The sequence below is a fragment of the Stegostoma tigrinum genome, chromosome 2 (genome assembly GCF_030684315.1).
Source record: "Stegostoma tigrinum isolate sSteTig4 chromosome 2, sSteTig4.hap1, whole genome shotgun sequence".
Taxonomy (NCBI): Eukaryota; Metazoa; Chordata; class Chondrichthyes; order Orectolobiformes; family Stegostomatidae; genus Stegostoma; species Stegostoma tigrinum.
The window spans coordinates 112487050-112503567 of record NC_081355.1 but is presented as its reverse complement, the minus strand read 5'-3'; the positions used below and the strand labels follow the sequence as shown (position 1 = coordinate 112503567).

The window sequence follows — 16518 nt, the reverse complement described above, 5'->3', positions numbered from 1 at the left end:
TTCTTCCATGATTGTGGTTTCCCACCCATTGTGGTTGACAAGGCCCTCAACCTATCACCTGTGCTTCCACCCTCGCCCCCTCCCATCACTCACAACAGCATGATCAGGTTCCCCTTGTCCTCACCTTTCATCCCAGCAACCTCTGCATTCAAAGGATCATTCTCCACCATTTCAGACTAGCAGAATGCCACCACCAAACGCATCTTCCCCTCACTTCCCCATCTGCACTTCTCAGGGACCATTCCCTCTGGGACACCCCAGTCCATTCCTCGACCACCAACTCTAACCTCCCTTCCCACGACACCTTCCCGTGTAACCGTAGAATGTGCAACATCCTCCCCTTCACCTCCACGTTAAAGCAGCATTTCAGCTGTGCCTCCTCCAATTTTGTATATTGTAATCACTGCACCCAATATGGCCTACTCTATATTGGAGAAACCAAACACAGACTGGGTGACTGATTTGCAGAACATCTCCAGTCCTGTGCAAGTATGACCCAGAAATTCCTGTGGCTGGTCATTTTAACACACCATTCTGCTCGCATGCCCACGTCTGTCCTTGACATGCTGCAGTGTTCCAGTGAATCATAGCGAAAACTGGAGGAACAACATCTCATCTTTGGACTAGGCACTTTACAACCTTCTGGACTTAATATTGAGTGCAACACCTTCAAGTTGTGAACCTACTCTCATTCCTTCTCTTTCTTTTAGCTTTACTTGTTACATTCTCTGTCATCGCGTTCTCGATCCCTTCCCCCTCACCTCAGTGGGACTGTCTGTTCTTTCCATCTGGCAGTTAGACACACCATTGTTCTGCCATTCTCACATTCCAATCACTTAATCAGCATTATCAACATCCATCCTCTCCCCCACCCCAACCCCCCACCTCACCTCCAAACCCATTCAACCTCCTTCTTTCAACTGCTTAAACCCTGTCCCCTTGACACTTCACATCTGTTCTGAAGAAGAGTCAGCTAGACTCAAAACACAAAACGTTAGCTTGCTTTCTCTCCGTGGATGCTGTCTGACCTGCTGTGATCTCTAACACCTTTTGTTTTCAAGCCTTTTCTCAAAATATCTGAATTTTAAATAGCACTCGAATTCCTAGTCTCCTCTGGTGAGTTGTGTAAAATGTACTGCCATTTAATTCTGAAATACCACTTCTGCTCATTATCAGGTCATTTAAAAAGGTGAATCTTTTAAAAAAAAACAAACATACTTACCTAAAGTAATTAAGAATGAATTTTGTTAATGTTTTGAATAAGCATATGGATAATGATGGGTTAGAGTAGGGGGAGGGGCTTAGATTAGTTCACAGGTCGGTGCAACATCGAGGGCCGAAGGGCCTGTTCTGCGCTGTATTGTTCTATGTTCTTAAAAACTAACTAAAGTGGAACTCTCTCTAAACATGAAAAAAAACACAAACACATACACAGCATATAAATATCAGACTGCGGAGTTAAACTCATTACTCAAAATACAGAAAATGTTTGTCTCCTCAGCCAAACTTGCAGTTTCATTTCACCCATCAAAATCAATTTTGTTGTTCATCAAAATTACAAGTTTACCAAGGCATCAAGAAATAGCAGCAAAGCAAATAATACACAATCATCTAATATATAGTGTACACAGCCACAATTTTCAGGGGATTTTACTTCAGTGTGATAAGGTAGGGATCAAAGTGGTTTCTCCAACTGCTCCTCCCGATCCTCACAGTAGGGACTCAGATTTGTTTCAGGGTTCTCTTTTGATTTTTGAGGCTACATTTTGGTTTTTATTTACTCCTTTTTCATTTACGCTAAATCTTTTATTAGATAATGCAGTCATGTAGGAAAATTGCCTTCAAATATTAGACTTTTTTCCAGTACAAATAATAACATAAATATCAATGACGAAGACAAATCAACTAATTAATCTATTCCACTTGTATTGATTGAGGGATCCGTATTGGCCAGAATCCTGGGAGACTTCTCTTACTCTTCCTTGAAAACTGCCCTGGCAACATTTAGATCTACTTGAGAGAAGGATGAGGTTTTATTTCAACTCATTTGAAAAACAACTTCTGTATTGCCAAATGCTCAGCATTGCACTCAAGTGCCTAAATTGCCTACTCAAGTCTCTGGAGTGAGGTTTCAATGCACAACCTCCTCAGTCAAGAACAAAACTGCTACCAGAAGAGTTGAGTGCATTCTCACAGGAATATTTTCCCCAACTGATACTATGATTAAAACAAATATAAATACATGAAATTTGTTGAGAACTTTAAAGTCAGCATCTACAATAGCGAAACATCACATAGGAAATATTTACAGAATTACTTGTGTGTGTTTTGAAAATGGCCAAAAACAAATGCAGTGCTATGAGTTTAAAGCTCAATATAAACCACAAGAACAATAATTCTCACTTCTCTGTGAGATACTCCGCAATCCTTCAGTCTAAATAATTTTACCAATACCCTCATTTTCAAATCTATTTCAACTCACACCTGATTCTCGGCTTGTAAAAACTTATTTTTAAAATTATCTTAATACTTCAGGTAATTATTTACTGGATAATATATTGTACCAGTCCAATTCAATCTCCCTCACTTGTATATACCTTATTGCTCTGTGCATTTCACTATCTACTTCTTCCCCCCTTCAAATTTCAACTCCTTTCTGATTCTGCTAATGTACTTATTTGTCAATTACAAAGCAAGATTCAATCTGAAAAGTTGACTTATTTGTTCTCTTTCCACAGCCTGACAGATTTGCTATATGCTTCCAGTTATTAAATTCACTTTAACTTCACTCTCAGTGATGTTCATACTGATTTGAAGAACAACTGTTTTATAGAAATGTAGCTTTTTAATCGGGAAAACATGATGGGGCTCCTTTTCAGAGATAATAACAGCAGCTTGAGGTCAGAGTGATGATGCTGCTTCTGTCAACAACTGGACCTTGCACATGTGTTGTCCTGTTAACCGTGCTTGTTTAATCAGAGGTGATCTCTCTCACTTGCTGTTCCCATTATTAATTTTTCACAGGCTTTCCAGGACAAAATTTTCCCACCACTCCCATGTAGTGGGGTGAAGGGAGTATTGGATGTAAATGGGAAAGGAAAGCAGGCTGAACTGTAATAAAGTTGTATCTTATCATTTTGGAATTCAGATTTTAAAATAGAGGTAAAATAGGTCTGTAGTTTCAGTTTAGTGAAGGTAACTTGTTTTGAGAGAGGTCTGAAAGTCACTTGGAATAGTAAACTAAATAAATTATTTCAATAAAGCAGGTGTTTTAAGCTAAATAGAGAATAGGATCCCTGTGGATTTAACTGTTTAGAATTTACCAAGATGAAATTTTATGACATACATAGAAAATAAACAAGGAACCAAAGTTTGGGTTCAGTTCCGAGTAATCAGTTTCCATTGCAGAGTAAGTTTCATCATAGTAAAAGGACAGTCTTTTAGAGTCATAGAAGTCTCCAGGCTGTGAAACTTTATGAAGTTCTCAGACTAAAATTCAAAAAGATTGAGTTGCCACAACAGAAAAGAGGCTTAGGCCTCCAGAACTGGAAATAAGTCTCTGGATCCGAAACCAGAAATAAGTCAGTTCAGTAAGAAATGGAATGTCAGTGCATTAGTAATGAAACATGGAAGAAAGGAGCAGGAGTAGGCCATTTGATTTCTTGAGCATGCTCTGCATTTATTATGGTCATGACTGATTATTAAGCCCAATATCCCAATGTCACCCTCTCCTATATCTTTTGATCCCTTTAGTCATAAGAACTATATCTACCTCTTTCTTGAAACACACAGTATTTTGGCCTCAATCATTTTCTGTGGTAGTGAGTTCTACAGGCTAGCCTCACTCTGGGTGAAGAAATTTCTCCTCCTCTCCATCCTTGAATGTTTACCCCTTATCCTTAAACTATAACTCCTAGTCCTCATCTACTTCATCATTTGAAATTTCCTTCCTTCAGCTAATCTGTCTACTCCTGTTATAATTTTATACAGTTCAATGGTATCCCCTTTATTCTCCTGAACTCCAGTGAATACAATCCTAACTAACTCAATCTTTCCCTATACATGGATCCTGCCATGCCAGGAATCAATTTTGTAAACCTTTGCTGCACTCCCTCTGTAAGAAGAGCATCCTTCCTCAGAGAGGGAGACGAAAATTGGACTGATGGATTGGAGTACAGGAGTAGCAAAGTCTTGTTTCAGTTGTATAGGAGCTTGGTTGGATCACAACGGGACCACCATGCGCAGTTTTGCTCCCCTTAACTCAGGAAGGACATTATTGTCATAGACAGAGTGCAACAAAGTTCACCAGACTTGTTCCCAGGAAAGTGAATCTGACCTCTGAAGTAACATTGAGCAAACATGATCTGTATTCTCTCCAAGAACGAGAGGGAATCTCATTGAAACCTGCAAAATACTTAAAGGGAAGAGAGGGTTGATGGAGGTAAGATGTGTTCCCTGACTGGGAAATCTAGAACAAGGAGATACAATTTTAAAATAAGGGGGATGCCATTTAGAACCAATTTTATTCAGAGGATGATAATTGTTTGAAATTCTCTACTACAGAGGTCTGTGCTATCTCAGTCTTTGAGTATGTTTATAGTGGAGGTTGATAAAATTTTGATTATTAATAGCATAAAGGCTTATGGGAAAACTGCAGGTAAAAAGGCATGGAAATATTTGAGCAGTTATGATCATATTAGGTTGTGAAGCCGGCTCAATAGGTTGAAATTCCTTCTCCTCATTGTGTGTTCCCACAGCTTTTACTTTCTCTATTTTGTCTAATAAGCTTACGTTCTTTTGTTAAGAACATTGGCAAACTCGTTTGACTATATTCAGTGACTAGCCAACACAAAACACAGAAGTGGAAGTAGGCCATTCAGTCCAACAAATCTATTCCACCACTGAATTAGATCATTGCCAATATGATGATCCTTAACACCATTTCCTTGCCTTATCCTCGCAACCCTTGATTCCCTTACTGATTAAAAATCTGTCTCCACCTTGAATAAACTTAATGGTCTAGCCTCTATGACCTTCTGCAGTGACGGGTTCTGAAGACTGACTGTCCTTTGAGAAACACCTTATCACTGGTAGGCAACTGCAAGGATGGAACATCTTGCTAAAACAGTGCAACACATTAGTCAGACCACAGCTGGAATACTTTGAACAGTTTTTGACCCCTTACCTAAGGGAAGATATGTCGGCTTTGGAGGCAGTCCACTGAAGGTTCACTAGGTTGAGCTCAGGAATGGAGGGATCATCTTTCGAGGTGACGCCAATATGTTTGGGCTTGTACTCACAGGAGTTTAGAAGAATCAAAGGAGACCTTAGTGAGATATATAAGGTTCTCAGAGTGCCTGGCAGGGTAGATGAGGAATGTTTGTTTCCTCTTGTAGAAAAGTCTAAGAACACAGGGCATAATCTCAGAATAAGGGATTGTTCATTTCGGACAGTAACGAGAAGGAATTTCTTCTCTCCAAAGACAGTCAGTTAATCTGTGGAATCCTTCACTGCAGAGGGTTATACAGGCGAGGTCATTAAGTATATTCAAGGTTGAGACAGACTGTTTAATCAGTAAGGGAATAAGGGTTATGTGTATAATGGCTGAAAACAGAGTTGAGGATGATCAGATCAGCCGTGATCTCATCGGGTAGTGGAACAGACTCATTGAGCTGAATGGCCTACTTCTGCTTCTATGAGTTATGGCTTTATGCAAAAATTAAACTTAAGATCTATCAAGCCAGGTTTTACTTCATGGGAAAAAGATGGCTCATTATTACCATCAGTTGGGATCATAAAAGAGTGTAAAATGGCCTGCAGATTTACTATCATCCATTTTGTGTTATAGCCTGAAGAGAATTGCAATAATTTCTTTTCTATCATAAAAATGTAGCTTGTAAAGAGACACTAACATGCAAAGATTCCTGCAGCATGATCTACATTTTCTTAAAAGGAGGCCACTTCAAAATAAAATCACCTAACTTGGGTATTTCAGGTTGACCTAATTCAATCTTAAAGCGCTAAAAGGATTTGTGAAGTGACCCATTCAGAGATGTAGATTCTGACTGACAATTCTCCACATGCCTTCTTTATCCACTTAGCTGCACCGAATTGGAAGTGGATCTTTAACATTTTATTCATTCACCAAAGAATCAAAAGGAAATTGCACTATACTCTACAGTTAACAAGTGACATTTGAACACTTTTTGAAACCAAAAGCTTGTTTATCCATTATTTTGAATGTCCTCTCAAAGGAGTAATGTTTGACAATACACAATTCAAGTTTTCCACAACTGGTGAGCACCATAGAACATTGTCTCAATGATGGCAATGGGAATGACTAATCATTATCTGCATTTGTATTAGTTTGTCAGGTTACTCTATTTTCTAAAGGCGGCCTCCTCCCAAAGCATGCAATGTTAAAGGGGGTATTTATTGAATTTGTTGACTTTGAGCCAATGCCCAGGGGCCTTACTTCACTTCAGATCCCTCAAACCAGATGGAGCAATTGTCATACAGTGCTTTGAAGGCAAATGACATTTTAGCCTTCATCGCAAGAGGATCTAAATTCAGAAATATTGCCATACTGCAGTTGTACAGGGCTTTAGTAAGACCACACCCTGGAATACTGTGTGCAGTATTGGTCTCCCTACCTAACAGGATACTCTTGCCAAAGATGGAATGCAGCAAAGATTCACCTCGCTGATACCAGAAATGGCAGGGCTGTCATATCTGGAAGGATAGTTTGGACTGGGCCTGTATTCAGTAATATTTAGAAGAATGAGAGGAGATTTGATGAAATATATAACATTTTAACAAGACTGCACAGATAAGATGCAGAGAGGATGTTTCCCTGGTTGGAAGTCTAGAACCAGAGGTCACAGTCCCCAGTATACAGAGGAGGTCATTTATGACTGAGATGAGGAAACATCCTTTAACTCAGATAGCAGACATTAGACTGTTGGAAAATGAGGCTAGATAAGTAGTAATGGGAAACAGAGAAATGGCAGAGGAACTGGGTCGGTACTTTGCATCAATCTTCATTGTAGAAGACACCAGAAGCATATCAGGAAGCTGAAAGGTCTGAACGTGGATAAATCAACATGAAGGGCTGTGAGCTCTATCCCACACACTTTCGCACTGCTAACCTCTTTTGGATCATGCTCACACCATCATGCAGTGCTGACCACTGCTGGGATTTCCAGTGACAGAACTCTAAAGCCCAGCTGTCATTTCACCGCAATACAAGGTCAGATTCGTAAATGTATTGCCTCTTTGCAGCGTCACTTGTCTGATAAACTGTCATTATAACTGCGGCTATAAGAATGAAGTCACACAGTAAGGAATAATTTTGGAAAATATAATTGTTGTGTCCTTTGTGCCCCTAACCCCACTTTTCCCATAGGCCTAGTTATGTAAGTAGCGCAATTTTCAATAACACAATGTTGTGCTGGAACACAACTATCATGTTATAGCAGAACCCACTGTCTGGGAAATTATGAGTTCATGCACTTAGCGGCACAGACTATTTTCTACATGGGGAAAAGCCTCAGAAATCTGAAGCACAAAGGAACTCATCCTACAGCAAGATTCTCTTAAGGTTAACTTGCAGGTTCAGTTGACAGAAAGGCAAATGCAAATTTAGGATTTTGTAAGGGTTAGAATAGACGAGCAGGGATGTACTGATAGACTGTAGAAGGCTCTAGTCAGACTGCATTTGGAATATCATCAGCAGTTTTGGGCCTGGTTTCTAAGAAAGGATGTGCTGGCGTTGGAGGGGATCTAGAGGAGGGTAATAAGAATGATCCCAGGGATAAAAGGGCTTGCCATATGAACAGCCGTTGAAGACTCTGGTTCTGTACTCGAAAGCAGTCTAGAAGGATGAGGGAGGAATACCATTGAATCTTACGGAATACTGAGAGGCGTGGATAGAGTGGACATGGAGATATTCCCACTAGTAGGTGACATTACGACATGAAGGCACAGCCTCAGTGAAGGGATGACCCTTTAGAACTGAGATGAGGGGAAATCTCTTCAGTCAGAGGGTGGTGAATCTGTAGAACTCATTATCACAGAAGGCTGTGGAGGCCAAGACATTGAGCATATTTAAGTCACTAAGAGATAGGTTCTTGATTAGTAAGGGCATCAGAAAGCACAATAGGGTTGAGAAACATATTAGCCATGATTTAATGGTAGAGCAGACTACAGGCTGAATGGCCTAATTCTGCTCCTATATCATACAGTCAGCCTGTGGAATTCACAACATGGAAGGATGTGGAGACCAAGTCAGTGAGTGTATTTCAAGAAAGAATTTTTCTTTTAAGATACTAAGGCATCAGGGGATATGGAGAGAAAGTGGGAATATTGTCTTGAGATTCAGAATCAGCCTCAATCATACTGAAAAATGGTGGATTAGGCTAAATGGACCGAATGGCCTGTTCCTGTTCCGAGTTTCAGTATTTCCCCTGCTTGGACACAATATTCTCTCCACGAGCCAACCATGGCTACTGCAGTTAGGGACAGGAGCCGCTGCTACCACTAACTAAGCTTACTTCAACAGCGTTCGCCCGCTCCACTACTTTCAAAACAAAACTAATGAAATGCCACTACCTTCCAAGTGTCACTCCATGTCAAGCATTATCTGACCTCACCAAGTACCACTGTGCTTTCAACACAATGTCATACCAGTCCCTTTACCGTGCCATTGTGACAGCACCATCAGCTGTTCGAGGAGGGCTGCCACCTTCTCAATATAACAGTGGCTTGGCAATACAAAAAACAGCATGGACAATAAGAAATCACTGCCTCTCAAGAAAAATGTTTTAAAAGGTAAACATACTCCATTCTGTAGTGAATGGTGAAATTATCAGGGAGGTCGAGGTCCTGCATTACTACCCCAATTATTTGCCACTTATGGGGAATTAATGCTCAACACTTCAAAAAAAAGTTATTTCCTAAATGTTTACTCAAGATAGGTCACAATTCATTTTTCTCTTTGGGAGGTTTAAATATTTAATTGTTTTATATCCCGTTCCACATGGCCTAGATATGTCACTCTGAGCATCATGGTTTTACGCCTGAGAAATTCAACATCTTTGAAATGATACCCATCTGCAAATCTTCCTCCTGCAAACTAATTTACAATAATTAACTTTGCTAAGATTGTTAAAAGAAATGACCAAAATGGATATTACGTTGTAATTTGCTGCATCACTATTGTTATGGTGGAGGAAATAACGTAAACTGTGTCATCACTCATCTTTTCAATTCACATTCTAATACATTTAGAATTTATAACAATATTACATTCTGAAGGATTTATTTGCAGAAGGCAAGTCCTGGTTACATAGAGGACGCGGAGGTATAGTTTCATGAGTATTCATCACGAAGCAAGCAACCAAGCAACGCTAGGCCTTAAATATCTCTTCAAAGTCATTGTTTTTAATTTCCCAATGCGTTGTATTTTTCAGTCTCTAGCTTCTGCACGCACTAAATCAGCCAGGACGTCCCGAATATATGAATCCTTTAGCTTGAGCCAATCCAATTGATACATGCTATTCTACTGCATTTCCCCCCCTGAAATTGCAGGTGTGGATAAATCCACATCGCATGTGTGACTGTGGTTGGATTTTGATGCGATCTTTAACAGAACAAAAGCTCCACGGCAATATGTCAGAAATAAAAAGATCATTTACTGTGTCGGTCTACGGCTGTTTCACGATTCCACGCGAAGATCGCGAATCAAAGGTGTTAAAGAATTCGCTGGAGATGAGGCTTTAAAAGAAGAGACGCTCAGGAAACGCGTCCAGCTTCAAGAGCATTTGGGAATTAAGCCGGGAATGAACAACATTGCCCATTTGGATTCTCCCAAACAGTAATTCAGTGCTTGCTCCATTAATTTAAAAAAAATCTTTGAAAGAAATCAATGGTGTGATTTTTCTTTAAAAAATAACAAACAAGATGAAAATGACAAGCGATTGACTTCTCGGCTGCATCATCCAGCGTTTGCGCCGCGACTTTAAAAGAAAAATCATATTTTCACAGGGGGAGGGGGGTGCTGGTGGAGGGTAAACAGCTAATTCCTAACCCTTGGAAGACTCAGCGATTGCTAACAAGCCCCTAAAAAAAGCAAACGGTAACGATGTTTATTGTTCCCACCTCCTGCTCTCGGGGCTTTTCTATTCTGTTTTAAAATGACAATAAAAAGAATGGCCAAAAATCCCAGCAGGAAAACACAAGACAGTTCCTTCCCTCTTCCCCCTCTCTGTGCTGCTAACTTACCTTGTGCACGCTGATCGCGTAAGGTTTTGGTGACCGCTTTCCACACATTACAGCCCAATAAGCAGAGCAGGAGAGCGGCGGACCGAGAGAACTGGCTCATCCTTCACAGAATTGCTCAGAGAAAGGAGACGGACGCCAGCACCAGTCCGACCAAGACGCCGTCCATATTTAACGTTGTCCTGCTGCTCTTACCCCGGGCGCTCTACATCTCCAGCTGCACCCTGCACTGAGCTCCAGCCTCAGCTCGAATCAAAACCAGCAGCGATTTTAACCCTCTCCCACCCACTCCATGTCTCCCTCCTTGTGGCTGACTGCACCCCGAGAGGCGCGGTCAGGCGCTGCTGTGTTGTACTGTGGCGCCATCCGCCGCTCACTGCCCACTCTGCACTTTCTCAGCTCCTCCATCCTCACTGATCCCACTCGTGCCACGACAACCGTCTGAACATCAGGGCATCATCCTGCGCAAAAGGAGACTGTTCGGCCCACGCTGCATTTGAAGGGCCGTTAATCTCGTACACGGAAAGGCTAGCACTGGTTAAGGCTCATTCAGCCTTTGAGTACGTTTAAGGAAGATATGTGGTTAGCAGTGGCGTGGAATCTTACGGGGATGGAGGGAGCAAAAGGTTTTAAAGTGCTTGACAGATGTCTGGCCTGCTCCTGTTCCCATATTCCTGAAATAACTTCACCAAAGGCTGGCATCCTGTCACCAAGTCACCCTTTAGTTACATGTGGAGAGTCGTTGACACTGTTCCAGCTCCCTTAGAGCCAGTTCTCACAGTGAACAGAATCTCTGATGCTCCTGTTTACATCTGTCAGCCAGGGCTCCTGGATTGAACCAGATTAACAGTCCCAATTAGGGATCTCATATTCTATGAGGTCCTCTTGGACAACTGGGTTAGAATCACTACATCCCTCCCCGTCTGAGTCTCTTTATTCCTTTATTCATTAAAAGGATGAGGATATCACTGGCTAGGCAGCATTTATTACCCATCGCTAATCACCCAGACAGCAGTTGAGAATCAACCACATTGTTCTAGATCTGGAGTCATATGCAGACAAGACCAGGTAAGGATGGCAGTTTCCTTCCCTGAAGGACATTAGTGAACTAGCTGGGTTTTTCCAACAATCGACAATGGATTCATGGTCATCATTAAACTCTTAATTCCAGATATTTTATTGAATTCAAATTCCACCACCTGCCAAGGCAGGATTGGAACCCAGATCCCCAGAACATTATCAGGGTCTCTGGATTGACAGTCCAGCGTCAATACCTCTAGGGCAGCACCTCCCCGTACATGGAGGCTGAGGACATAGGAACGGTTTTTTGTTGCCCCTCCCAGTATGTTTTAGTACCAGGTCAGGTTCCTCCAACTCTACCTTAGATATGGGCAGCATGTGATGCACAGCAGCTGGACTCCTCTGCCTGGAGCATCTTGGAAGAAAGTCATTTTCTTCTTCAGGCAGCAAAGGCATTGAGATGGCAACATCCACCATGATTCCAGCATCCATTTCAGATTCTGAGGTATCTTCACCACTTGACAAAGAGGCAGAATCTCTGGGTTCCGGAACAGTCAGAAAGGCTGTGTTCCCACACATTTGTGAGTTAGTAGTTTTCATATGATTAGATTAGATTAGATTCCCTACAGTGTGGAAACAGGCCCTTTGGCCCAACAAGTCCACACTGCCCCTTAAAACATCCCACCCAGACCCATTACCCTATAACCCACACACCCCTGAACACTACAGGCAATTTTAGCATGGCCAATCCACCTTGCCTGCACATCTTTGCACTGTGGGAGGAAACCGGAACACCCAGAGGAAACCCACTCAGACACGGGGAGAACGTGCGAACTCCACACAGACAGTCGCCCGAGGCTGGAATCGAACCCAGGTCCCTGGATCTGTGAGGCTGCAGTGCTAACCACTGAGCCACCATGCCGCCCAATGATCCTCTGCATGGTTCAGGACTGATGTACCTACCTGGTGCGGAGCCCTCTCCCCCTTAGCAACTCCTGTGGAGCTATCTCTGGAATGCCATAAGAGATGATCCCATAATCAAATAGGAACTGGAACAGCATGGTTTCTAGTGATGCTGTAGGCTTTTCTCTAGGCCTCCCTGCAAAGTTTGGTCTGCTCTTTCTGCCAGACTGTTGGATGATGGATGGTATAAAGCTGTCCTTCTATGTTCATTCAACTTAAGGAAATATTCAAATTGCCTGCTGGTAAATGATGGCCCATTATCTGCAACCAACACTCCCAGGAGTCTCTGTATTGCAAAAGATGCACAGTTTTCCTATTGTTGTCCCTGTGTTTGGTGACTGAACACCACACATGTCTGGCTGCTTTGACTGAGCATCCACAATGAATAAGAACATTAAGCCATGAAAGGCCCGTATACTGAACATATAACCAAGTCCAAAATTTATCCAGCCATTCCCATGAATGAGAGGGAGCTGCTGGTGATAATTTTTATCAATGTTGGCACCCTGGGCACGCCCCAACTCCACAGCTATCTCTGCATTCAGTCCTGGCCACCAGACATAACTTCTTGCCAACATCTTCATTTCGGAAACCTCTGGATGATCCTGGTAGAGTTCAGCCAGTATCTGGTGGCAACCTTTGAGCGGAAACATCACTCATGCTCCCCATTATAATGTTGTCATCTACCATCCTTCCTGGTCCAAGGAGGTTTCAATTCTGGTTGTGATGGCCCTTTGGTTTCCCCCATCACCATCACCACTAGCTATTTCAGTCTGGCCAGGATCTCATCTCTCTGCGCCCAATGTCTGATATGGTTAGCTGTGACTGGAAGTACAACCAGAAAATTTAAAAAAGTTACAAACTCTTCCAGTGGCAGTATATCTGCCAGCAGCAGGCTGCTCAGTGCATCTGCGTTTGCTACTTGGCCTCCTGGATGGTGTTCCAACTTGTAATTTTATGCACTTGGCATTGGAGCCTACTGCTGAAGTTGGCCTGAAGCTATGGGCAGCCCTACTTTACCCTCTTTAAGTGGACCAAGCAAGGGTTTGTTGTCCATTATTATTACAAACTTATATCCGTAAAGGTGTTGGTGGAACTTCCTGAATCCGGATATGACCGCCAAGCCTTCCTTCTGTACCTGGGCGAATTTACACTCGCATTGACCAAAGTCCTGGATGTATGCACTATTGGGCATTCCTCTCCAGTATTCCACCTGAGCTAACAGTATGGGGAACCATCGCATTTCAATACAAATCTCACTTGGGATCATAGTCTGCCAATACCTTAGAGGATGATGATAGTTGTTTCTTCATTTCCCAGAAAGCCATGGCTTGGCTAACTGACCATTTCCAAGGCTGACTTTTTATTTAAAGGATTAATGCAAAGGTGCCATGATGCAGGTCAGGTTATGTATGAATTTTTCGTAATAAATCACCAGCCCAAAGAAAGACCTAAGCTCCTGGATAGACATGGGAGCTGGGCACCTTTGATTGCCCTCACTTTTATCTTCCAATGGGTGTACTCCAATATTGTCAACTCTGTAGTCCAAGTAGGTCACTTGAGGTGCCTGCAACACACATTCTTCTCTTAGGCATATGCCCACCTGGGAGATATGTATCAGGACTATGTCCAAGTCTCTAAATACTCCGTATTCATCTTCCCTGTTATTAGCACATCACCTACATAAGTGGGAACTTGGGATAGATATTGTATAATGTTCTCCATCGTCTGCTGAAAAATTGCACAGGCTGATGATACCCCAGAATAACAGTCTCGTATATTGGTACAAGTCCTTATGGGTATTAATTATAGCATACTTTTGGGAATCCTCATCGAACCACAACTGCAAGTATGCATGGCCCATGTCCAGCTTTGTGAAGGTCAGCCACCCCCCATCCCCCCCCATCAGCTTTGCATATAAATCCTCTATATGAGGGATTGAGTATTTATCCAGCTGTGAAAAGTGGTTTACCATTTAAAATCCACACAAAGGCAATCTGATCCATCAGGTTTCACAATCGGTACAATCAGTGTTGCCCATTCCGCAAACTGGACTGGTTTCCATACAATCACTAGTGTGGAAACAGACCATTTGTCCCAACATGTCCACACTGACCCTCTGAAAAGCGTACCGCTCAGACTCACCCCCATTACCCTATTCCTGTAACCCTGCATTTCCCATGGCTAATCCACCTAACTTATACATCCATGGACACAATGGGCAATTTAGCATGGCCAGTCCATGTAACCTGCACATCCTTGGACTGTGGGAGCAAACCGGAGTACCCGAAGGAAACTCACATAGATGGGGAGAACATGCAAACTCTGCACAGACAGTTGCTTGAGGTTGGAACCCAGGTCCTTGGTGCTGTGAAGCAGCAGTGCCACCTCTCTGTTGATTCCTTTGCTTCCCAGTCTTCTGATGTTTTGCCTCTGAAACAAATGGCACTGGGTGGGCCTGGCAGAATCGTGGAATTGCTTCCTGGTTAAAGTGCAAGGTATCCTTTGCTCCTTTGATAGTCCCTAGACCTTCCTGAAAAATCTCCGGGTATTTAATTAGGACTTCACTCGGGCAGCCTTTCCTTATCGAAAAATGTTGAGCCAATCTGGGTGAACCTTTCTCAACCAATTTCGCCTCTTCAAGCTTGGCCCTGAGCCTTTTACTACAATCACTAGTGACCGAACCAGCTGTTTCTCATAAGAAACCTGAACTGAAATTGTGCCATTAATCTGTAATGGTTCCCCAGCATAGGTTCTCAGTCTAGCCAAGGTCTTGCGTGAGCTTAAAGATTGGAGCCCAGACCAAATTTTGTTAAAGACAACAAAGTGTGGAGCTGGATGAACACAACAGGCCAGGCAGCATCTTAGGAGCACAAAAGCTGATGTTTCGCCCGAAATGTCCGCTTTTGTGCTCCTGAGATGCTGCTTGGCCTGCTGTGTTCATCCAGCTCCACGCTTTGTTATCTCGGATTCTCCAGCATCTGCAGTTCCCATTATCACTGATACTATCTTTGTTAAAGACTGGTTCTGTAATCACTGAAATGGCCATGCCAGTATTGACCTCCATTAGAATCAGGTGACATTAACCATTTAAAGACATTTATTTTGATTGTTGTGATTTGGATGTTACCAAGCAATTTAACTGTTCCAAACCAGATGTAGCGAACTTTCCAGGGTGTGCACTCTCCTGGATACCAGCTTATCAGTTCTTTACACAATTTAGGTCAAGAGAGACTCTTTTGTTGTCTCGAGTCCACATACCAACAGCAACTACAATGGCTTGCTAGCTTAGATCCTGAAAACATATTTTAGTCTTTGGGCCGAGGCTTGGCTTTGTTTTGGGGCTTTGCTGTGTGCCGATCTAGAGTCCCTGTTCAGGATATATCCTGAGCAAGGCTGCGCAATTGCTTTCTTTGAGTGGTGTTCCCCCAACTCAGTTGGACTGGCGAGGATGTTCACTTCCATCAGAATACCCTGCAACTCATATTTTCTTTATTCATTAACGGGATGAGGGCATCCCTGGCCAGGCAGCATTTATGACCCATCCCTAATTGCCCAGAGGGATCTTAAGAGTCAATCACATTGCTGTGGGTCTGGAGTCACATGTAAGCAGATCAGATTAGGATGGTAGTTTCCTTCCCTGAAGGACATTAGTGAACCAGATGGGTTTTTCCGACAATCGACTATCGACAATGGATTCGCAGTCATGATTAGATTCTTAATTCCGGGTATTTATTGAATTCAAATTCTACCTTGGTGGCTCCACTTTCTGCAGTTTCCAATGATAAAATGAGTTGTGGTGCCTGTTTGAAGTCAAGTTGGGTTTCAGCTAGTAGGTGCTTTTGCATGGTTATATCACTAATCTCACATACCAAATGGTCTCTTTGCATCTAATTAACGGTTAAAACAAAGTCACATACCTTTGACAGTCATCTTAACCTAGTCGAAAATCCCAAAAAGGATCCCCCTGGTTGTTGAACTGCTGAATAAAACTAATAGCGTGTCCAGATTTGTGGAGGCTTGGGGTCGTAATATTCCTCAACTAAATCTGTCAATTCTCAAACAATTTTAATATCTGGTACCTCAGGGAATCTTAGGCTTCTAATAAATGAAAAGCTGTGATTCAACAAACTGTCAGGAGCATTAGCAGTTGCTTTCCATCTGCCCCAATGCCATTTGCCTGGAAAATGTAACGCAATCTTTCCACATACTGTGCCCTGCCTTCAGCAGCAGGATTGAATGAGTCAAGCTTCCCAA

General features: G+C 42.4%; 1 protein-coding gene across 2 annotated transcripts in view; it reads right to left on the bottom strand.

The window, feature by feature from the left end:
* The window catches only part of fam171a1 (family with sequence similarity 171 member A1), a 182629-nt gene extending 172072 nt beyond the window's left edge, over positions 1-10557 (bottom strand). The window contains exon 1 of one of the 2 annotated variants that reach the window (XM_048562980.2): positions 10282-10557. In XM_048562980.2, coding sequence (XP_048418937.1) covers positions 10282-10381 — 100 coding nt within the window. In that variant the 5' untranslated portion in view covers positions 10382-10557. The remainder of the gene's footprint in view (positions 1-10281) is intronic. The other variant, XM_048562987.2, reaches the window with a different exon arrangement.
* Between the last annotated feature and the right edge of the window lie 5961 nt (positions 10558-16518).